Source organism: Syngnathoides biaculeatus, chromosome 23, assembly GCF_019802595.1.
Source record: "Syngnathoides biaculeatus isolate LvHL_M chromosome 23, ASM1980259v1, whole genome shotgun sequence".
Lineage (NCBI taxonomy): Eukaryota > Metazoa > Chordata > Actinopteri > Syngnathiformes > Syngnathidae > Syngnathoides > Syngnathoides biaculeatus.
The window spans coordinates 5,868,604-5,889,702 of NC_084662.1; the positions used below are offsets into that span (position 1 = coordinate 5,868,604).

The following is a 21,099-nucleotide window of genomic DNA, read 5'->3' on the forward strand; positions in this document are numbered from 1 at the left end:
CTTACCCTTTGACCTCGCAGGTCAGATCAACACTACTGTTTTTCTTCCCAGAATCGACAGGTTACAAACCCCCCCCCACCCCCCCCTTTGTATTGACGACAAAGAATAAAAGAATCTTTTGCCCGCCGCGATCGTCGGCGCTCGCTCGCTTTTTCACCTGCCGGCTTTCTATCGGACACCGACGAGCCGATCGCCGACGGCGGCCGAACTTTGTCATCGGGTCGGGTTCTGTTTTGAATAAATGTATTTGAAACGAAGCGTCTGGCCCTCGGTCCGTTTCTGTCATCGGGGTCAGCCGGCGCCGAGGCACGCGCCGGACCGACGTGGACAAATTTCAACGAAAGCCGTTCCGACGGCTCCATTTGTACAAAATGGACACCTTCTGACGCTCCCCGAATCATTGGAATTGCAGCCGAGCCCACGGGACGCGACCTCCGACCCCCGTCGACCCCCGTCAATTCTTCCATCGGATTTGCTGAAAGGAGAAAACAATTTGACGGGTGACGGAGCGACGCGCTCGGCCCGTGGTCCTCCTCACCGAGTTGTCGAGCAGCTCGTCGATCTTCCTCTCGGCCGCCGACCCCGCCTCCACCTTCCCGCGGTATCCCAGCAACAGCCGTCTGTCCTTTAAGTCCCGATAGGCCTGACGCGAGAGAGCGGGGGTCACGCGAGGTCACGCGCGCCGCAGGCGGACGTCGAGCGCGCTCACGTTGATGACGAGGTCGTGACATTTGTGCTTTTGGGCCAGCGCCATCCTGACTTGGCCGTCCTCCACCAGGGCCACGTACTCCTGCAGCACCTGTCCGTCGAGGGGGTTCGACAATAGCGGACCCGGACTCGGTTCCTAAGCCCGTTGCAGCCGGGAAGACCCGTTCCTAACCAAACGCTCACGTGCACGGGGGCGGAGCTCCTGTGCAGGATGTCGACGACGACCCGGAAGGCGAGCGGAGATTTCTTCCGGGTGAAGCCGAGCCAGCTGCGGCCCGCGAACAGCGCGTCCACGTCGCTCCACGACTTCTGCTTGGCCCGAGCGCTCAACGCCGTCACGAAGAACTGCTTCTCCGAGATCTACGACGACGACGGCGGCGGCGCCGGCGTCTGTCTGTCAGTCGGAGCGCCCCACGCCCCGTGCGAGTGCGCGTCGCCGCTCACCTTGAAACTGTTGCGGAGGTTCTGCGGGCTGCTGAGGTTCCCCTGCGGACCGGAGCGGCGAACGTCAGCCGAGCTCTTTTCCGCGGACGCGACGCGGGCGGGCCCACCTGACCTCGGGCTGGCCGTAGTGGTAGAAGCAGCAGTAGTACAGCGTGGTGACGAGCGGCACGTGGAGGACGGAAGCTCTTCGGGGAAACCTCCGGAAGATCTCCGCTTCGGCTTGGCGGTCCGTCGCCTGCCGGAGAACGGCGACAGTCGTCGTATCGGGAAACCCAACGCCGGACGTCGCGGCGGTCAGACCTCAAGCAGCATCTGCCTCTCCAGCAGAGAGACCTGGTCTCGGAGGTGGACCTGGTCTTCGGCGGAAAACTGCAGACTGGGAACAACTTCCGGAATGGGTGAAAAGCGGAGAGCCAGGTGACCGCGACGCGGGCCGGTCGCCGCGGTGACCAGACTCCAAAACGGACCGGAAGGAACGTGACGGCCATCTTTTGGGAGTTTTCAAACGTCTGCGCCGCGGGAGAGAAAAACCACCTAACCGGAGAAAAGCCACGCAGGCACGGGGCCGCGATCCAACCCGGGTCCTCAGAACTGCGAGGCCAACGGGCCTTAAATTGGACAGCGTAGATCCCTTTGTTCAACAGAAAAGCGTTTTCAAAGTGGAACTTCCAACGGCGACTGACCTGAGGCAGCTCTTGAGGAAGTCGCGCTTCTCCTTCTCGTCCGTCACGTTCAGGTGCTCCTTGTAGCGAAGCAGCTGTCGCCGCGGAGACACGACGACACAAAGACCCGGCGGAGTTCCGCTTTTACTCCGGAGCGCGTACTCGGCGGCGCAGCCCGTCGGACTTACCGCCGCATCCTCGTCGCGTCCGAGAGCTCTGAGAAGAAACGCGAAACTTGAGCTTCCAAAGCGGGCGGCCTCACAAATGCAAAGTCGTCGGCTTGCACTTTTCTTTTGCGCTGCCCCCCGGTGGCGGCGACCCTTGAATCGCGATGTCGCCTTCGACTATTTCATTGGTGCGTCTTCAAATTCCAAAGAAAAATCGACGGGATTTCACCGGGAAGACGATTTGAGTTGTCGTCGCACCTGTAGAGTTCCGCCAGCAGCGCGTGGTCTCCGCTTTCGCTCAAGTAGGCCACAAGATGTCGCAGCGCCGTCGGCCTCGAGGCCAGCTCGCCGAACAGAACCTCTTTAAAAAAAAAAAAAAAAAGGCACAAACTCGAACGGAACCTTTCGTCCGCTCCGAAAGGATTCGCGGCCGCTTCTACGCGAACGGGTCGAGTCCGTCGCGCTCGCGTGCCTCCGACTTGTGGGAGAAAAACTGCCGACTCACCTTTGCTCAAACTTTTCTTGAGGAAAATTAAAACCTGAAAAGAAAAAAAGGTCGGCGTCAACAAAGTTCACCTGCGGCGCACCAGACAAACCACAAGAAACGTTACGGCCGTGATGACGTTTCCGTCCCGAGCGTCCACCGAAGCGTCCAGGAGGACAAGTTTGTCCCTCAAGCGACGAAAACGCTCCAGAGGGACCGTCTGGTGGAAGGGGGACGCCGTTAAGTCGGGAAGGGGGGGGGGGGGGGGGGCATCACAGACACACCTTCCCTTGCCGCATCTTGCTGACGGCGTCTTCGGGCGACCAATCACCAAGGAGATCCTACCGACAAAGCCGTCAGCGGTTTGATTGACGGCCGCGTGGCCTCAGCCCGCCCGCACTGGACGCCGGCGTACCTCTTTTTCGCTTCTGGGTCTTCGGATTTCCGGAGCGACCGCTCTGCCGGACCGGTCGCCGGGCACTGAAAAGAAAACAACAAGGAAATGGCCTCGGACGTGACCGGACCTTTTTCCGGAGACTCAAAACGCTTTCGCGCGGGGATGTTCGAAAGTCCGTTCCGGCCCCGCGCAACAACAAAAAACACCAATTGGGGGAACTCGTTTGACTTTTCACGAGGGAATCAAACACGGCCCCCGAGACCCAACCGCAGGAAAGACACTTCAACGGTTTCGGTGTCTGGGATCAACGGCACGGCGCTAATCTTAGCGCCTCGACGCAGAGGAGAAAAAAAACCCGGGCGACTCACCGTCAAGCGGCGCCGCGACGCCTCCGACCTTCCTTCCTGCCGAACGGACGGAACAAAAGTCACACTTGGTCACGTGACCTCCCGACTTTCGGCTCCCGCCTGACCTTTGAAGAGCGAGCTGAGGGAGTATCCCGAGTTGACCTTTTCGAGATCCGCGCGGCCGGAGCAGGCGACCTCTCCCTCCGTCCCCTGACCGGCCGCCGCCGCCGCCTCTCGCACGGACCGCGAGATGCCTGAAGGGGACGGACGGACGCTCGTCAGCGGGCGACCCGCCGACCGAGGGGCGGCGGCGTTCTCACTTCCGACAGGTTCGCCGCTCCAGCTGACCTCCTCCACGTGATCTCGGTCGTCCCCGTCCGGCAGCTGCGCGAGGCTCTCGAACGCCAATTTGGATTCTCTCAGCTGCACGAGCGGGAAACAAAAGACAAGCGTCACGACTCGCTGGCGACCGAGAATCCAATTTGCGCGACGGCAAAAAACGGACGTCTACACGTGTTGCGCCGCCGGTGTTGCCCGGATGTCCCTACCTTAAAGCGTTACAACGAGCGGCTGCTGTTTGTTATCCCATCTGTGGCGTTTCCCGCGATGACCCTTTCAAATTGTTTTTTTTTTTTTTTTTTTACCGTGTTTGGGTGGCGAGTAAACCCTAACAAATAGCTTGAATTGTTTGAATTTTGCCTTCGCTGACAGCCGAATGTTCTTGCAAGTCGAAGCAAAACAATACAAATAAACATTGCTGGAAAGTAAAAAGTCGGTCGCGATTGTGAACTGAATGTTGCCGCCAGCCTGCAGCTCGATCTTTTCTCCGGGTGACGGGCGTGACGCCGGATCACGTGGTACACCGCCATCAACCGCAGGTTCGCGGCCTCACCTCGTCGTCTTCATCGTCGAAGGTGAACGCTTGAAACTTGGAAGCGTTCCAGTATTCTTCTTCATCCGAGCGACTCTTCATCATCCCTGAAAAGAAAAAGGAAGAAAGGAAGTCAACGAGCCGACCGACGAGCTGACGCGCCCGCCTTTCGCTTTTGGCGATCTCCGGAAGTGCCGAAGCGAGGCAGCCGCTCGGCTTCCGGCTCGCGGAGGCTGCTGGGAAATGTAGTCAAGTGGCCTCACCTTACCTCCAGCCCCTTTCAAACTAAAACAATGTGACATGACGTGGTAAGTTTTACGTTCCAAGTGTCTGATGTTGACTTAAGCGAGTAAAACTCCACAAAATGGCTTGTTGACGTCCCGAAATTCCACACCGTGCATTCAAAGGGCCGCTCCAAAGCGAATTTGACGACAAGGGGATCCGGAAGTTAGTGCTGTGACCCTGAGAGGGAGCGGAGGAGCAGCCGGTGGTTCTCCCCCCCCCCCCCCCCCCCTTTCCCAAACAAACAGGCGGGACCACCGAATTGTTGGAAAGTCAAATGTGCGTTCTAGGCCCGTTTGCACATTTCTTGATCATCAGCCTCCTTTCTTGGACGACTGCAGAAAATGTTGACAGGATCATTCGGACAATAAAACATTGGTCCATTGACGTCACTCGGTAGTGACGCCGCAACTCTTATATATATGTTAATGTTTGTATTATAGTGCCCCCAGGCGGCCACGAAGAACAGTACAACGGACAGTCGGTGTGACGAAAACCAGTTTCATTGTATTGAATGTAAAAAGAACAACATTATGGAGGGCAATTTGAAAACTTCACAAAAGTGCAGTCGGCCCAAACAAACGCAAACGCGCGCTTGGCCACATTCGACGGGGACGCAAAAACCTCCGCACGGCACGACGCAGCTAGAAGGTCTCGTCGTCCTCGTCGGCGCCGCCGCAGCCAAAATCTGGAAAGAAAGAAAGAAACGCGTTGAGCGACGAGTCCCCCCGAAGCCGATTGGAAATTTGAAGCGCCGACTGACAGGTGGCGAGCCGCAGAGCGCCGGCGCAATCCTCCTCGTCCTCGTCGTCTTCGTCCGTCTTCTCCTCGTCTTCCGTCTCCGGCGCCGCGGGGGCTTCCGTCGTCGCGGGGACCGCGCGCCGGGTCCGGTCCGCCTGTCGGGTGAGCTTGGGTCAGCGACGAGACGACGGTGACGCGTTCCAAAAATGGCCGCCGCTTGTGATTGGCCCTCTCCGGTCACGTGACCCGCCGCCCTATTCTCAACCGTGACCTCGTTTGCCGTCTTTTAGCCGGCGCGTTCCCATCGCAGCAGTTTCATCTTGACTTATCCGATCTCGCCACGTAACGATGTCCCATTCGGGAAGAGTTGCAACGTTTGCAGACAACGCGGCGCCGGCGAGGAACTGACCTTGATCTCGTCGGCCGGTCCCGAGAACAGCGGCCCCAGCCTGCAACCAAAAGAGACGGCGCTCACGCGACAGGAAGGGAACACGACGGCCCATCGTCTCGCCCGATCCAAAAAGTGCGTGACGCGAGCCAACTTTCGCATTTCAGATCGGGCGACCGATCCCGGGTGGCCGGGTCAGGTCCTGCCGCTGATTCCGAAAGGGAAAACGTTCACGCCGGTCAATCTTTTCTTTTCGGCTCTTGTCGAGGGCAGCCGGCGTCGGACGACGGGCGAGGTCGATGGCGACCAACCCGAGGCTTACACTTTGGAAAGTCTACGGCGTCGTCCGACTCGGACGCACTTTGGGTCCGCCGGGATACGCCGGCGGCGCCCTCGCTAGCTCAATTCCCCGACGCGTCCGCCGACGTCACCTCTTCTCCATGACGCAGGCGCCGGCGGCCATGTCCGCGACGGCCTCGCCGTCCGTCTTCTTGCCGCGGCGTTTTTTCCCGGCGGGAGGCCCGGGCGGGGTCTCGTCGCCGTTGAGGTCTTTGAGGACGTCGTAGTTGATCTTGCTGGAGATCTTCTTCCTCTGCAGCATCTTCTTGATGGCCTCGCCCGCCGTCGACGCCTGGATGCTGTCCTTCTTCTTCTTCTTCTTCTTCTTCTCGGCCGGCTTGCTGACCTGCAAGCGGAGCGGCGGTGAGGCCTTCGGGTTCCTCTCGTGAGCGGCGCCGGAGGGACACAAACCTTCTCTTTGTACGTGCCCTGTTCCTTCTCCTTTCGAATTCGTTCTTCTTTTTCTGAAATGCACAAACCAGGCAGGTCGGCCAGGTGTTCACTGCAAACGCGCCAAAACGTCGTTTGGGCTTTTTCAAAGGTGAGGAGGACCTTTCTGCTCTTGGAGGTATTCCTGGTTCTGCTGCATCCACAGGCGGGTCTTGACCTGGACTTCCTTGTCGCTCAGGATGTACTGCGGGAGACGCGACGGCGACTGAGCGCCAGCGCCCACGCCCGACCTTCCTCCTTCCTCCTTCCCGCGCGGTTCGACTCACCTTGTCGATCTCCCGCTCGTCGATCCCGTCCAGATCCAGGTCGCCGCCCTCCGGGTTCTCGTCTCCGTCTGTCGGAAACGACACCGAGGAAGAAGCTCCCGGGAGTGGTCGCCGGCCAATCGTTTGTCTCGCTACAGCGGCGCTGCGTTACTTCCATATATTCAAAGAACTATTTCACGTTTCCCCTCAGCCGATCGCAGGGCACGCATACAGCCGACAAACGTTAGCGTTCACGCACAACTTTGTCGTTTTGGCATGAGGGACGAAGGAAGTCACGGAAGGATCGGCAACAATTTCACTTTTGGCTTCATTTGAAAACGTTTCCAAAGCAGAAGCTCAAACAAAGTGAGTCATATTTGAGTGCGCTTCCTAATTGGAGTCCATTCACCTTTATTGAGGGATTTTTCCAGAACTCCTGCCGACTATTCCCGTTCTCCAAATTTTCCAATTTTCCAATTTTTTTTTTTTTTTTAACAGTCGACTGTGGCAAACACGAAGTCGGCACAGGAAGGAATTCGAACCCGTGACCTCGGAAAGCGTGAAACCGTCGGACCGCCGCCTCACCCGACACGTCGCCGCCCGCGTGGTCCTCCTTGAAGATCCGGAAGCTCTGCTGCAGCTCCAAAGCGGCAGAACTTTCCAGAACAGCGGCAACGGGGGCGTCGGCGTCCTTCTGGCCCCGCCCTTCCTCTTCTCGCATCACTTGGCACAGGAAGTTCTGCGTGAGGTGACGGGCGGCGCACTGGAGGTCGCCATCTTCGGCGTCGGACAACGAAGGCTCCGGGATGTCCTCGTCTCGAGGCTCTGCGAAGAAAAAAAAAAAAACCTCAGTCTGGACAAAGGGAGCAATTTCGCTTGAATCGACCTTTTCAAATTGGGGGGGGTGTCAGCTCACTTGCTGCCCAATTTCGTTTTTACGCAGCGAGACAAAGATCACAACGCGCAAAGGAAACCACGTCGACATTTTTCTGCGCTGAACGAAGGTCCACAAATATGGACGGCCAAAGTATTGCAAAAGCTTCCGGTGTGTTTTTCTTCTCCCTTGAATTCGTTCATCTCGACCCGTCCTTGGTGCAATTATGGGCCGGTTTTCGGTAGTCGAGGCCCACCGTCGTCTGAACCCGAAGTAGTTTGGCACCTTTTCCCGTCGGCGATGTTTTCGTGTCCCTTCGATGCTTCTTGCTTAATTTAGAGGAGTTCCGTCGGGTCAAACTAGCGGGCCCGTCGATCGGTTCCGGCGCGGCGCTCACCCGTTTTGCACACGTAGGCGGCGTAGATCCCCTGGAGTTTGGGGCGGCTCTTCTCCAGCTCGCTCTCGATCTGGTCTTGGTAGCAGTTGATCTCTCCTGCGGGCGGGAGACGGGAAAAAGGTCAGGAGGACTCCGGGCCGACCCCGACCGCCGGGCCGATTCCGACCTTCGACCTCGTCCAACTTCTTGGTCAGCTCCCGCTCCAGCTGCGAAAGAGAGGAAGCGTGAGGCGGAGCGCGTGACGGGCGGCCGATGAAGGCGGGTTGGGGGGGGGTGCCCACTTGCTGCATCTTGGTCTTGTGCTGAGCGGCGCTGAAGGACGGCGGGTCGCATTCCTGCTCCAGGTCCACCTTCATGAACTCGTCGACGGTCAGCTGACCGGTGGGCGTGTCCTCAAACTCGGTCAGCCTGCGAAACGAGCGGAGCCGCGGTCAGCGCCGGGGTCCCGACCCGGGCGGGGGTCGCCTCCTCACCTCCTCCTCAGCGTGGCCTGGCACACTTTGACCACGCAGATCACGTCCTTCACCGTTCGCCGGAACTTGTGCATGCGGGCCGCCACCAGGAGGGCTGAAGACCGACGGCGACAAAGGCGTGCGCTCAACTTCCGTGCGGCCGGGACGTTTTCCGTCGCTCGGCCCCGCGAAGAAGGCCCAAGGTCACGACGTGACGGCGCTGAACTTAGCTCGAGCAAAGATTCCGACAAATGTGATCGATCGATGTCCACGCGGGGAATTTTGTTTTGCGGTCGGCCTGGCGCGCTCGTGCCGCCTTCTGTGTCAATTCCAGCGGCGCTCGTGTGTTTTGCGTGATCATTTTGGCCTTTAACGATTAAAATCTTTTCAAACTTTTTCCACGTTTTAGGAGTAGTTCTTTTCAACTGCAGCGTAAAAGCTCAGCGATACTTTCAAAAGCTCTCCAGAAAAAGATTGCGTGACTACACAAAGTAAACGACCGGCGCCAAAACATTCATCGAGTGGGTACCGGCGCCGCACAGTCCGGAGGGACGGCGGCCCGTGTGCATCCAGTCCCTCTTCATCCTCTGAACCAGACGAAGGGCCGTCATGGAAACGTCGTGAGTCTTCACCCCGAACTCCAGCATGTGAGCGAAGCGAGGTATCAGCAGGCACGGATCTGGAGGGCCCAAACGGAACCCGACGTTAAAAGCCTTCAGTACATCGGGCCCCTTTCGGCGCTCGCAGGCAAACGCAACCCGTTTTGCAAAAAGCCGCTCGCGGAGCCGTTTTGGACATTTCGACGGAATTTCTGCCCACTCGAGTTATTTTTTGCACCGTTTTTCGAGCAGATTTCCTCACGGTGATGGCGCCGCACAAAAGCCTCCGCCGTCATCGCACCGCGCTAGGCCGCCATATTCAAGAAGGTCAGGTGACCAAACAGGTTAGCGCAAAACGAGGAAGTCGAACTTGCTCAAAAAGAAAATTCCTCTACAGCTGCCGTCTTAAGAAAAAAAAAAAAACAAAACATTCTTATCATTTGTTATTTTGCTAAACATCATCATCTCGTTGAGAAAAAAAAAAAAAACTCCCTTCATTATTCCTACAAGCGGGGGAGGAAAGCGCTTGGATCCGCATTCGAGCCGCCCGGAACCGAGGAACGCCGGACGAGCGCCGGCGCGTTCGACGAGGACGGCCGCCGGAGGAGTTCTCACCGATGGCGGGGGCGTTGATGCACAGCTCGCGAGCCAGCAACAGGAAGGTTTTCCCCAGCATGTAAACGTTCACCTGAAGAGAAGAGAAAAGAAAGCCAGCACGTCTGTTTCTTCTTCTTGGATTCTTGTACGTTACCTGCAGCAGGTCGCTCAGATCCAGCAACATGTCTGACGAGAACCCATTCAGGAAACGTTCGCGGCTCGCGGCAAGAAAAAGCGCCAAATGCGGGCGTGAAAGGGATACGCGGCGTCCCCTCGGTGCGACACACCAGGTAGAGGCAGGCGGCGATGACGTGCTCGGTTTTGCGTCCGCGCGTCAGGTGTCTGCTGACCACCATCTTGAAGAAGTTGAAGGCCGTGTCCAGGCAGTGCTGGTTGAGCTGCAGCTGGTTGCCGAGGTGATGGATCTGCCGTCGGCCTGACGCACGCACGTCACAGCTCGACGACGTTTGGCGCGTTAAAAAAAAAACAAAAAAAATAACAACTCACCACTTTGCAGCGTCTGCGCTCGGGACTCTTTCCCGACACTCGTGTGGAAACCGGAACCGAGCAGCGGAGTCTTTGCCGGACCTGACAAACGCACACGCAATCAGCGCCTGGTGCGGCCGCCTCGTCCGTTGCCGGGGCGACCCGCTCGTCAGCCCACCTGGGCGCCGGGCTCAAACCTCGGCCTCGGCGGCAGTCGGCTCGCTTTCAGGATGAGGACGGCCGCGTTCTTCCTCGGGTGAGTCTCGACGGACGAACGAGACTTTTTGCGTCCCGCTTAAGACGACAAACTGGCCCCTTTTCTCTGCAGGCTCGCGTTTCTCTGCTCGACCAGCGCAGCGGTCCAAGGTAAGCCCGTCGCTGGGCTCGCGGCGGTCTTCGGTCTTATTTGATTTTCGTGTGTGCTCGGACTAGTGGAATGGGCCTGTCGGGATCGTTTTCTATGGATCCAGGTGATGTCCAAAGAGCCCGTCCGCTTCGAGGCCGTCGGTAAGTTGCGCGACTTGCTATGTTTGCTAAAACTGTTGCGGTGCTAACACAACGTTTTAGTATTCTGCTATTTTTTTTTTTTTTTTTGAAATTACAAAAAAGGCTCCCTTCAAAATTAAATTGGTGAACACAAATATGGACTGACGAGGGGTGGGAATATAGTAGTTGATTTGGCTTCATGCAGGCGTCAGTACTGCCCCCCCCCCCCCCCCCCATCCATCCCTCCCACGTGTAAAGATTCTTTGGGAGGATCCGTTATGCTTTTGTTGCTCAATCCCAGCCACACGCGTGCTTACGACCTTTTCTCCACGGTGGCGTAGATGGCGACGGCGCGCACGCCATCGGCGCGGCGGTGGCCTCTCGCTGCGGCTACAGCATCGGCGCCTCGGACGCGGGCGGCCGCACCACCTTCCGAGCTTCTTACTACTCCTGCTTCACGGCCATCCAGGTAGCTCGGACCGGACCGGACCGGTGTTCTGGTCTTTTTTTGAGTGTAAGGTCGACGGCAATTTTCGCTCAGGACGACAAAGTGTTCAGCTTCCAATTTAACGTAATGGCGGGCGACGGCGCTTCCGAGCGGACGAGCCGCCCGGTTTCAGCCGTGTGTTCGGGTCCGAGCCGGCTCCGCCGAGAGATGGTGTGCGAGGAGGACTACATGGAGGTAAGCGGGCGCTCTCGTCGAAGTTCGGGTGCGCGGCTTACTGCTGCGTCGGTGCACGTCGTCAGGTCAACGTCCAGCGGGAAGCTTCGTGCGCCGCCCGGCCGGGTCCGGCGTGGGAGGGGGCCGTCTCGCAGGTAACTTCTCGCTCTCTCAGTCCGCCGTTGGTCTGCTCCAACTGCGGCTTTTGTCAGACGGCCCTTTCCAAAACTGCGTGCCTCCCGCAGGCTCTGACGACGGCGAGCCGGGCCGCTCGGCTGATGTTCCGGCAGGGTGACGGGCGCCTGACCTCGATGTCGGTCGCCGAGGCGGAGAGCGGCGGTTACGGTTTGACCCTGACCGCCGAGAGGGCGGTGCTTCGAGCGCCGTACAAAGCCGCTGAAGCGCAGCTGACCCAAGTAGGTGGTTGCGCCACAAACTTGTTGGACGTCATCAACGTTCAAGTCCTCCTTTTCCGAATGAGCCTGAGCCGACCCGCTGACGTTGTGCCATTCCTTTATTGACCGGTCAGGTGGACGGCATCCCTGTCGTAGTTGTCGGTGCCTTCCTGTTCTACAAGCGGCAGCTGATGGTGCTAACCATTGACATGACCATGGCCTGCACAGTCAGTAAGTCCTTCCTTCGCAAATGGCCGGTACCTGGTACAAAGTGTTCCGCACGCAACTTTTCAGATTCCGCATTCTACGACGGCGCTCGGCTGGTCTGGGATGTCCCGCGGGTGCTGAGGCCTCTCGTGGAGGAGGGCGCGACATTCAAAAGCCTGCAGCATAGTCTGAAGGTGGGAGGCGTGGGGCTGGACGAGCAGAGCGCTGCGGCTCGAGGATTTAGTCTAGTCCAGCAAGAACGCCTGGTCCAAATCTTGATACCCTTTGGGGCTGAGGGCGGCTACAAAAAGGTAACGTGAATGTTTCCGATGTATGTCTTTCGCTGAAGACTCGGCGGTTTCTGGATGTATTGTTCCAGAGTTCGGTGGTAGACAACGTGTACAAGGAGACGTTTGTGATCTCTCTGCTCTATGAACACCGGTTCTCAGCGGCGTATCAAGACGGGAGCAGCGTCGACACCAAACTTCAAATTCTCAGGGTGCTCCAAACGCCGCCGCTCTGTCGGCAGCCCTTCAGCCTTAACCGTAAGTTTCCCGCTCGTGAGAGACTTTGTTAACTTGGAACAAAATGTCTGCGCAATCTGTGGTTTCTTCCTGCAGAGACTGACAGTGACGAGGGGCTATTCAGGATCTACCTGGGAAACATTCCGAGTGATGTCATTTTAGAAGAAGTGACAGTTAATAGGAAGCAAATGCTGGCGGAGGCAACAGAAGGTGGCTTCGTTGTCAGCCCTGTGGTCCACCTGAACGGCAGTCGCGCTTACGAACTCCAGCTGCCGTTTTCAGATGCTGTCGTTCACGAGAAGGTAGGAATTCTGGGACAGGATTTTGGGATATTGCCTGTTATTAAAAGGGACGGCATGGAAGTCAGTCAAAAAAAAAAAAAAAAAATACATTTTTGTGGGTTGCTGGGGGGGGGGGGGGGAGATCCACCAACTACTGGACAAAGTCTTTCTAGTTGGAAAAACAAAGGTTCAGCTTTTACTTTGAATTGCAAATGGCCGTCTTTCGATCGTTTACTTCCTAACATTCTTTAGGGTATCGTCATCCAAGATTTAGGATGAGAATTAGCCCAAAAGTATTTTGTGTACTAATGAAGTCTTTCAACAGTACATGGGGGACGGTGTGGTTCAATACTCCATCGACGTCAACTTCACTTTGAGCAACACGGCCCAGGGGGTCTCCTACTTTCATCACGTCGTTATCACAGCTCAAGTCTTGGGCGCATGTAAGATCACGACAACGTAAACGCATTCCTGAAAAATGTTAGCCCGGTTTTTTTGTACCGGTCATCACTTCTTCCCCTAAAGTTCCACCAAAGATCGCTGCTCAGTGTTCAGACCGAGGAATGGTCTTCAGCGCGGTCATGCCCCCTCGAGCGGAATCTCTCTGGGAGGTGGGCGTCGACCAGGAGCCGCTGACGCCGCAACTGGCGGCTCAAAGAGGCTACAAACTCCGCAATGAAAGTCAAAAAATCACTCTGGAAGTTCCTGTATTTTCCGCAGGCTTTACCTACGAGGTAAGTGACGACGGTGGTGGCAAATAAAAGCCATGAAACCTCTGAATTGCTCTTCCTTCTTTCAGGACATTACTTTGTTGAACTTTTATGGGACCTTTAAGCTGTTGCTTCGAGATAGCAGAACTTTGGAGGTTCAGACCACCACATCAAAACGCTGTCGCTTCAAGACAGAAGACATGATAGGTAAGCTGTGACCACACTCGGTTTAGTTTTCAAGGCGATACTCCTGGCCCTTCAAATTTGCTTAGCTTTAAAGTATTCGGTGACGTCACGTGTGCTCAGGTTCTAAAATGTGAGGGGAGAATTCCCATGTATTCAAAAGGACTCCCGCCGGATGCCTCAAATCCCTCGATTTTAATGCATTAGCGTGGAGTCCGTGCATTCTTGGTCTACGTGTACTTTTGCTCTTTTCTGCCGACACCCTGCCTTTCTCATTTTTGTTTTGGTGCAAGCTCTCAATTGGGCCTCCCCGGACAAACTATTTAAGGGATGAAGTGCGGTCAAGCACCCACTGTCGGTGTGCTCGACCTTAACGAAAACGGATCTTGCGTGAATTGACGCTAACGAGGCTGTTGTCCAACTTGCTCCTTGTGGCGCGTCAGTATGTTCTGCAGATGGCGTCATAACGGTGGTGACCACGCCGGCGTCGACCTGGCCCACGGTCCGGCCTGACAAAACCAGCTTACTTGACCCCAGCTGTCGACCCAAACAGACTGACGCCACTCGGGTGCTTTTCCAGTTCCAACTGGACTCCTGCGGGACGAGGGCCACGGTAGAACTTGCAAACTTGGGTTTTGTTTTTGGGTCTTATTTCCACATAGGGATAGGAATGCGTTACATTTTCAAGACTATTTTTTTTTACTTGCGTATTTATGTGAGGAACTGTTGCTTTTTCTCCATTAGCGATTATGGCCTTCGCCACTTCCACATGTTGCGCCAAACGTGAACACTCGAATGCACCAATCGGACAAGTATTAGACATTTGGATGACTACTTGGCTATTCTACCCACCGATGTCTAACAGTCCAAATGTATTCTTAGAGCTGATTTTTTTTTTTTTTTTTTTTTTTTAAAGTCGCCTATGATTCATTTGAAATGATAAAGTAACATTACAAAAGATTTCCCCCCCCCAAAAAATCTGAACTACCACCAAGAGTTTATCCTGCCTAGCCACTGAGAGCCAGTCTGACGTCTAAATTTCCCAGCAGGTCGGCGACTTCGTGGTTTACGAAAACGAGATCCTCCATGACAGACAGCTCATTGCAGATGGACCAAACTTGATCTCCCGGGATTCTCAGTTTAAGTAAAGACGGACCGAGCTACGGCAGTGCTGAGATCGACCTGTGAATAAAACTTTGAATTTCTGCCCCCCCACCCCAAAGGTTAACTGTTAGGTGCTTCTATCCGCTCAGTGGAATTAACAGACTGACTGCGGATCGGATTTCCAGATCTGAAAGTCCTGGATTTGGTTCAATCGAAGTCTTCGGAAGCCTGACAGGTCGGTAGAAGTCTGCAACTGTGTCAGTTTTCTTTTGAGTGACCAATAATTCCTGTCCCGCAGATCCAAAGAACATGCCCCATGTCCGCGATTGTATAGAGCAAGTTTCCAGCAAAGAAAGGAGCCCATCAGAAACGGAACAAACCCGGGGAACAATAAAAGTTGCGACCAGGCCAGGACCCCCGAGCGAGCCGCACGTTAAATCCGAAAACCAGCAAACTGATGTGAAAGTCGACGAGCACGTTCCAACCCCTCCGACTCTCTTGCCCTCCCCAGCTCAAGGCCAACTGGAGGATGGCTTTTCTCTGATTTATAACGGCGGCTTTCGGCCATCGCAAGGGACGAACGGCTTAAGTCTTGCAAAAGACTTGTACGATGACGGCGTTGCCAGGTCAGATGTAACTGGACTGGAAGACTGGTCTCCTCTCAGCCACAGGGACTTGATCAAGCCGAATGAAGCTCATTGGCTCTTAAAGAAAGGGTCCGCTGAGGTTTTGGGCCGCTTTCACATGTTTGCGGCAAACCAGCACAAGAGACCAGCCAACGCTCCTCATATGGATCATTCTGAGAAGATTCCGGTCCCCCAAAACCCCAACAAAGTTGTGCGCCACAATCATTCCGTCAACAATGTTCAAAATATCAGAGTTAAACCTCTGAGGAGACTTGTGTTCCAAAATCCCAGCCAGAAAAGCGATCATTCAACAGCTGTCAACGGAAAGCGGCCTGAAGATGCAAGACTGCGCCATTGGGCGGAGACGCCGAACACCTGGGGTGGACCGTCTTCATCGGGAGTCATTCAAGCAGCAGGTATGCGTTCCTCCGGAACCTTGTCTGGTCGCAAATGTGGAAGGATAGCCCTAACTGTTTCATTTTTCACTAGGACCATCTCGAAGTAGGAATGGAGCGGAGCTCGGAGGATTCTTGCCACAGGCACCTGGATGGTCTGACGGGGTGTCTTCCCTTGGTAGCCCAGATCTCGGCGACAAAGAGCAATCAAACGCTCGCTATAAGCTCATGGAAGGGAACCTCGGGCCTGACGGAAACGTGGTCAAATCCAGGACCTCCGGGCAACACGACTGTCACGGACTTTCTGATCAGTACCCGGCTAGTATTCACCATGGAATCGTCAGAGCCGTGGAACCATTTGAAGGTGCCGGTCCAAGAAGACCGAAGCTGTTTTCAGGCGGGGCGACCGCACGAATGTAGAACCGTGACGACGTCCGCTTTGAATAAAGTCAAAGTTGTGCTGCTGAATTTGAAGTCTCTTTGTCTTTTTGAATCCGTGCTGCCACGAACTCCACACGCACGTTCTAGTTCTTCACAAACTGCGTTGATGCTTGCATTTTTCAGTCAGTAGGCAGTACTGGATATTACTCATTCCTAATTCTCCAATCATGACTATTTTTAGGGGAACATTAATTGGCCCGAATGAAGATTGTGACGCTGCCGTTTGACAGAACAATAATTTTAGCCAGTAGCATGCGGTATTTGCTCACCATCAGTGGAGACGAACTGTCCCACGGCAGAGGACACTCCTCCGCTTACTTCCACAAACTGGACCTCGGAGACGATGATGTTGTCCTCCAGAACCGAACCGCAGCCGGTGCAAACCGCGCTGCCCCGGGCCTGGTCCACGTCGATGTCTGCGCCCCCGCAGGTCCTGCATTGTCTGGAGCTCATTGCGCTGATGTCAGAGGTCACAAACGGGGGCGAGAACAGGTTAGCATCAAAATATTGGAACAAGACTGGCCTCTCATTTAAAAAAAAAAAAAAACCCTCATGTTGTCACAAATGGATCAAAGTCCTGAATTTGAACCTGTACTTCGATACTGACGATGCAACAGTACCCCAGCAAATCCCGTTGACGGGAAAAATAGCAGAATTTGCGATACTTTTATTGTGGAGCCCCACAGAAGGTGAATAATAATAATAGTCTGCATTCAATTGCACTCGTTGCATTTTCACGGCGTGACTAATGAAGAGTGCCAAGCCAAAGCAAGCACGACTGTTTGCTATCAAATGTTGTATGTGGAGAAGAAAAATTGCAGGGCTTTTCATTTTTGATGGAGCCGTATTGTGGCGGCCCCCCCACCCCCACCCCGCACCCTATTTGGCCAACAGAAGTCCACGATCATTCCACTGACTTGGTAGCAATAATTTGGCTTGTACAGCCAAACTGTATGAAGTGATTTCAGAAAATTTTATGAACTTGGGAAGTGAGTTACTTGCCCTCAAACTAAGAAAAAAAACAAAAAAAAAAACCGCCGACTTGTCTCTGGACGCATGTAATATACATTAAGTGAACGGAAGCGGAATTTCACAACCTCCGCGGTGGGTCTCGAACCCACGTACTAGGACACCGGAGTGCAACGTCTTACAGGCTGAGCTAGTGCCGGCCGTTTTCTCACTACAGCTTTGTGAATTCGAAGAGCGGTTGAAGACTCACCGGTCAAAGTCGGAGAGCAACAACAAGAGTTGAATTGGGACGTTCAGAAAGATGCGCGACGGCCTCGGGTGTCTGTCGTCATGTTTCGCCTTCAAATTCTCGTTTGAGACCGACTGAGCAATGTTTAGTTTCTTTTCGCGGTCAGATGACGTCACTCGGCCCAAGTCGCCGCTTCGAAGCCGGCCCTTTTTCCTCCGAGCTCATCGATCGACATATCGATGCGGTATCGATCACCGCGGCGCCATTTTACTTGTGGACCGTTTCCTGGCGCAGCCTCCGCCGAGGGCCGGATGGAAAGCTGCCAAGCGGCGCAGGTTGATGACGTGGCCGGCGCGGGAGAACCAACTGCCAAGCAAAGTGGCCGAAGAGCAAATTGCGCAGAATGGCGAACTTGTAAAGACGGACAAGTTGTCGACGACGTGGAAGCAGCTCGTAAAGAGGGACAAGATGTCGACGACGTGGAAGCAGCTGGAGCTCCACCCGAGGATCGTCGGCGCCCTGCGCGGAGGTTACTCAACTCTCTTCGTCTTATTTTGACATTTCAACCATCGCTCAGACGACAGCTCCGTGCGAAGCCGAATGTGGAGACAAAATACTTTCGATCGTATTTCATTGTCTAGGACGACATTTTTTTTTTTTTTTTTAGCGAAACAACTGTTGAACTCTCCGTTCAGGAAACGATTTCATTCCGAGCTTGGCCGCCGTGAGGCGCTCGAGTCGGCCGGGAGCGGAAACGGAACCGCCGAACCCTCACTCACTTCCGAATCTTTGGCGAATGACCAACGAGCAGTCGGCGTTTGGACGTTTCTATTTTGATTTGCTGTTGGTCCGCGTTGTCGCTCACTTCGGCGAATGACCAATGAGCAGGCGGGGGAGGGACTTAAGTGAAGCGACTCATTGGTTCGTTGCCCTCATCGTTTGTTGTTGTTCATGTTGGTCGCTTGTGATTCGCCAGCAACTGTCAGTCAAGCACAATTCATAGAAATGGAAATTAATTCATGTTTTTACGTGCACATCAGTCTCACTGTCTCTAATGTGATTATCAAACCTTTTTATTTCATAATAATCATAAATTCGACTTAGACACGCTTGTCAAGACACCGGAAGAAGCTTTGCACTGGCAAGAAAAGCGCGCAGGAAGTGGGGCGGGGCTTGAAAGTTTAAGCCCACGGTCCCGAATCCCGACCCGGTTCCGAGCTGCGCAACTCGTCCAAATCCTCGGAACTTGCGTTTTTTAGGGCGAGCAGCAGGAAGCATTCTGCTTTCTGTTGTCCTCCGTGTTTGCAAATCCAATTTCTCGAGCAACCTTTTCCGATGAATGTAACGGACTGGACCGGAGCCGAATCCTCATCAATATTTCGACCGCAGTTATGGATTTTCGTTGACAGCTGGTTAAAATGCCGCTGAGCCGGCGCATCTCGCGGCTCTGGAAACTTCCCCAATTTGTCCTTTTCGGTTCTCGGTGCTTTGGGACCCCCGCTTCTTCTCCAGCCGGCCTGCGCTCGGTCCAGGAGGTCCTGTCCACGTCCGGTCCGGACCTGCAAATGCTGACGGGCTTGTCCGCCGCCGACGTCCGGCGGCTCCTGACGGCCTCCGCTGTCCTGTGCGGGCCCCGCCCCCCGGTACCAGGTGACGCCCGACCTCGTCCCGAGCGCCGCGCCGCGCCCCGCCCGACGCTGACCGAGCCGCGTTTGCGTGCGCAGTCCTTCCGACGGACGAGTCCGGCGCCCGACTCGGCCTGGGCTGCCCCGCGTTGGACGGGCTGCTGAGAGGCGGACTTCCCGTGGGGCGCGTCACCGAACTGTCGGGAGAAAGCGGCGTCGGGAAGACCCAGTTGGCTCTGCAGCTCTGTCTCTCCGTGCAGTACCCGGTCCGGCACGGGGGTCTGGACTCAGGTCAGTTATGGAATGACGGACTCTCTTGGGGGCGGGGGGTGGGGGTGGAGCTTACGTGTGTGCGTGCGTAGGAGCTGTGTTTGTGTGCACGGAGGACGCTTTTCCCAGCAGACGTCTGCAGCAGCTGATCGGAGAACAGTCGCGTCTCCGCGCTGACGTCCCGCCGCCCGTGACCGGCGACCTCGGTTTCGGCGACCGCGTTTACGTGGAGCACGCCGCCAATCTGGTGAGCGGTCCCGTCATCAGCTCTCCGTCCGTCGTCGATCCTCGCTGACGTGGTTTTTTTTTTTTTTTTTTTTTCTTCTTCTTCGCGTCAGACGTCGCTGCAGTCGTGCCTGCGGCGCCGCGTCGGCCTCCTGCTGGCCCGCCGCCTGGTGCGCTTGGTGGTGGTGGACTCGGTGGCGGCGGTCTTCAGGTCCGAGTTCGGAAGCGCCGACTGGCTGGAAAAAAGCAAAGAGCTGCTGACGCTGTCGTTCACGCTGCACTACCTCTGCCGCCAGTTCCGCGCCGTCGTCCTCTGCGTCAACCAGGTCGGCGTCCGTGGAAAAACACGTCACATGCGAGAGCGTTAACCAAAAGTCTGCGTCTTGTAGGTCGTCGACGTCTTCGGCGACGCCGAGAACCACTTGGGGTAAAGACCTTTTTGCTTTTGGGCTTTTTACACACGCGGGTTGGCTCCGCCGTCGGTTCTGTGGCGGCCCGGGACAAATGCAAAACGTGGCACGCATTTGAGTCAAATTCAAATGATGAGTATCGCAAAAATAATTTTGAGACCCACACACAAAATTGATAAAATGAGAAAAGGCTAAAAACATCCGAGCGCTGAAAAACTCCACGCACTCCTGCAAAACATCTCAAATGAAAAAGAACTTACTTTGGTTATTGTAAAAAACGTATTTTAGAGCTGGTGTTTTTGTGCCCACTGAAAATATCAAATTGAGCCCAAAAAAAAATGGAAACTCCCGACGGGCCGAGATGAAACCCCAAATTTCCCGAGTTGCAACTGCGCCGACGCGGAAGTCGGCGGGTCGCGACCACGAAAAGCTCTCACCTGCGTTTGCCGGTCCGCCAGCCCCTCGTCCTCACACGTGGCCCCGGCGCTGGGCCTGGCGTGGGCCAATCAGGTGACGGTGCGGCTGATGATGCGGCGTCTCGAGGGGACGGCGACCCGGGGCGACCAGGTCGGCGCCCTCCGCAGGTTGGAGGTGGTCTTCGCGCCTCATCTGCCCAGGACGGGACGGGACGTCGCCGTGTGGAGGGAGGGCGTCCGGGGGCTGGAGGGCGTCCGGGGGCCGGAGGGCGTCCGGGGGCCGGAGGGCGTCCCGGGGCCGGAGGGCGTCCCGGGGCCGGAGGGCGTCCGGGGGCCGGAGGGCGTCCGGGGGCCGGAGGGGGGCCGGAGGGCGTCCCGGGGCCGGAGGGCGTCCGGGGACCCGGGGGTGCCGACGCCCCGCTCGTCTGACTTTGTGCCTTCGTCATGAACGTCTTCGTATCTTCTTCTTTTTCACCTTTTGTACACAACAAATGTGAGCAGTGCAACGTTTCTCATTAAAAACATTTGAAAAGATGGATTTTGGCTGTGTTTTGTTGGGAGGAATTCATTGCATTTGCCTCGGGCACGCCTTTGCTCTGAGGTTTCTTTTTGTGCGAGATCATCGAAAGCACGACAGCAAGCGACAATGCGGCTTGTACGTTTTGCGTCCGGCTGCCGGTGAAGATTTCAGCAAAGCCGGAAGGGACCCGGCGACGCTTTTTCATTTGAAGAATTTAAATTGGCACTTTTGACAAAACTTTTTGATGATTTTTGTTTGTTTCTTGAACTGAGCGGCACGGTGGAGGCGCATTAGATCGGGACCGAGGTTTGAATCCCTGCCCCGAGCCCGCGCGGCTTTCCTCGCGCATCCCAACAACGTGCTTGCATTCATCGGAGACTCTGAAAGCGGGCGGGATGGCGAGGGTGACCGTTGTCCGTCCCCGTGTGCCCGATGGCAGCTGGGATCGGCTCCGGCGCTCCTGTGACCCTTGTGAGGATAGGCGGCTCACAA

The 21,099-nt window shown here is 55.7% G+C and overlaps 4 protein-coding genes across 10 annotated transcripts; 2 read left to right on the plus strand and 2 right to left on the minus strand.

Annotated features, from left to right (window-relative positions):
* Nucleotides 1-335: 335 nt before the first annotated feature.
* vipas39 (VPS33B interacting protein, apical-basolateral polarity regulator, spe-39 homolog) lies at nt 336-4,567 on the minus strand. 4 transcript variants are annotated; one of them, XM_061813041.1, is made up of 18 exons: nt 4,102-4,561; nt 3,530-3,632; nt 3,335-3,463; nt 3,231-3,266; nt 2,881-2,945; nt 2,750-2,806; nt 2,593-2,685; nt 2,487-2,520; nt 2,240-2,342; nt 2,003-2,030; nt 1,836-1,909; nt 1,453-1,528; nt 1,265-1,387; nt 1,153-1,194; nt 892-1,068; nt 710-799; nt 539-643; nt 336-475 (listed from the first exon to the last, which is right to left on the minus strand). In XM_061813041.1, the coding sequence occupies exons 1-18, from the start codon at nt 4,183-4,185 to the stop codon at nt 455-457; spliced, it is 1,440 nt and encodes a 479-aa protein (XP_061669025.1). In that variant the 5' UTR covers nt 4,186-4,561; the 3' UTR covers nt 336-454. The 4 variants fall into 4 exon arrangements, 3 of the variants coding, with proteins under 3 accessions (XP_061669025.1, XP_061669024.1, XP_061669023.1); XR_009793898.1 differs by having other exon boundaries at nt 881-1,068; nt 1,836-2,030; nt 4,102-4,567; XM_061813040.1 differs by having other exon boundaries at nt 1,836-2,030; nt 2,881-2,932; nt 3,230-3,266; nt 4,102-4,566.
* Nucleotides 4,568-4,849: 282 nt separating this feature from the next.
* On the minus strand, nt 4,850-18,558 carry brf1b (BRF1 RNA polymerase III transcription initiation factor subunit b). Of its 2 annotated transcripts, XM_061813037.1 has the most exons (19): nt 17,163-18,558; nt 16,213-16,400; nt 9,952-10,032; nt 9,707-9,880; nt 9,599-9,630; nt 9,463-9,535; nt 8,778-8,927; nt 8,270-8,363; nt 8,078-8,204; nt 7,963-8,002; nt 7,797-7,892; nt 7,111-7,350; nt 6,547-6,614; nt 6,383-6,464; nt 6,242-6,294; nt 5,923-6,176; nt 5,513-5,552; nt 5,126-5,258; nt 4,850-5,050 (listed from the first exon to the last, which is right to left on the minus strand). In XM_061813037.1, exons 2-19 carry the CDS (start codon nt 16,394-16,396, stop codon nt 5,007-5,009), a joined length of 1,965 nt encoding a protein of 654 aa, XP_061669021.1. In that variant the 5' UTR covers nt 16,397-16,400; nt 17,163-18,558; the 3' UTR covers nt 4,850-5,006. The 2 variants fall into 2 exon arrangements, with proteins under 2 accessions (XP_061669021.1, XP_061669022.1); XM_061813038.1 differs by lacking the exons at nt 16,213-16,400; nt 17,163-18,558 and adding an exon at nt 10,109-10,245.
* On the plus strand, nt 10,071-15,970 carry LOC133496926 (uncharacterized). Of its 2 annotated transcripts, none has more exons than XM_061813035.1 (19): nt 10,071-10,186; nt 10,259-10,296; nt 10,363-10,437; nt 10,758-10,885; nt 10,958-11,098; nt 11,164-11,232; nt 11,323-11,493; nt 11,607-11,703; nt 11,767-11,990; nt 12,059-12,224; nt 12,300-12,505; nt 12,810-12,927; nt 13,010-13,218; nt 13,284-13,401; nt 13,821-13,990; nt 14,424-14,521; nt 14,601-14,716; nt 14,780-15,523; nt 15,597-15,970. In XM_061813035.1, the coding sequence occupies exons 1-19, from the start codon at nt 10,161-10,163 to the stop codon at nt 15,920-15,922; spliced, it is 3,240 nt and encodes a 1,079-aa protein (XP_061669019.1). In that variant the 5' UTR covers nt 10,071-10,160; the 3' UTR covers nt 15,923-15,970. The 2 variants fall into 2 exon arrangements, with proteins under 2 accessions (XP_061669019.1, XP_061669020.1); XM_061813036.1 differs by having other exon boundaries at nt 14,427-14,521.
* Nucleotides 17,283-20,687, plus strand: xrcc3 (X-ray repair complementing defective repair in Chinese hamster cells 3). 2 transcript variants are annotated; one of them, XM_061813044.1, is made up of 8 exons: nt 17,283-17,670; nt 18,654-18,791; nt 18,866-19,057; nt 19,129-19,283; nt 19,375-19,587; nt 19,651-19,688; nt 20,130-20,333; nt 20,370-20,687. In XM_061813044.1, exons 1-8 carry the CDS (start codon nt 17,283-17,285, stop codon nt 20,533-20,535), a joined length of 1,494 nt encoding a protein of 497 aa, XP_061669028.1. In that variant the 3' UTR covers nt 20,536-20,687. The 2 variants fall into 2 exon arrangements, with proteins under 2 accessions (XP_061669028.1, XP_061669026.1); XM_061813042.1 differs by having other exon boundaries at nt 20,130-20,687.
* The last annotated feature ends 412 nt before the right edge of the window (nt 20,688-21,099 follow it).

Coding starts and splice junctions, on each gene's coding strand:
- xrcc3 (XM_061813042.1), top strand. CDS start 17,283: ATGTTTAGTTTCTTTTCGCGGTCAGATGACGTCACTCGGCCCAAGTCG. Junction 17,671..18,653: donor CGTCGGCGCCCTGCGCGGAG/GTTACTCAACTC, acceptor CTTCTTCTCCAG/CCGGCCTGCGCTCGGTCCAG. Junction 19,689..20,129: donor GACGCCGAGAACCACTTGGG/GTAAAGACCTTT, acceptor CCGGTCCGCCAG/CCCCTCGTCCTCACACGTGG.
- vipas39 (XM_061813039.1), bottom strand. CDS start 4,185: ATGATGAAGAGTCGCTCGGATGAAGAAGAATACTGGAACGCTTCCAAG. Junction 2,807..2,880: donor GACCCAGAAGCGAAAAAGAG/GTACGCCGGCGT, acceptor CTTTGTCGGTAG/GATCTCCTTGGTGATTGGTC. Junction 1,069..1,152: donor ACCTCCGCAACAGTTTCAAG/GTGAGCGGCGAC, acceptor TCGTCGTCGTAG/ATCTCGGAGAAGCAGTTCTT.
- brf1b (XM_061813037.1), bottom strand. CDS start 16,396: ATGAGCTCCAGACAATGCAGGACCTGCGGGGGCGCAGACATCGACGTG. Junction 10,033..16,212: donor ACAGTTCGTCTCCACTGATG/GTGAGCAAATAC, acceptor TGCGTTTGTCAG/GTCCGGCAAAGACTCCGCTG. Junction 6,465..6,546: donor ACGAGCGGGAGATCGACAAG/GTGAGTCGAACC, acceptor CGTCTCCCGCAG/TACATCCTGAGCGACAAGGA.
- LOC133496926 (XM_061813035.1), top strand. CDS start 10,161: ATGAGGACGGCCGCGTTCTTCCTCGG. Junction 13,402..13,820: donor CAAGACAGAAGACATGATAG/GTAAGCTGTGAC, acceptor GTGGCGCGTCAG/TATGTTCTGCAGATGGCGTC. Junction 15,524..15,596: donor GGGAGTCATTCAAGCAGCAG/GTATGCGTTCCT, acceptor ATTTTTCACTAG/GACCATCTCGAAGTAGGAAT.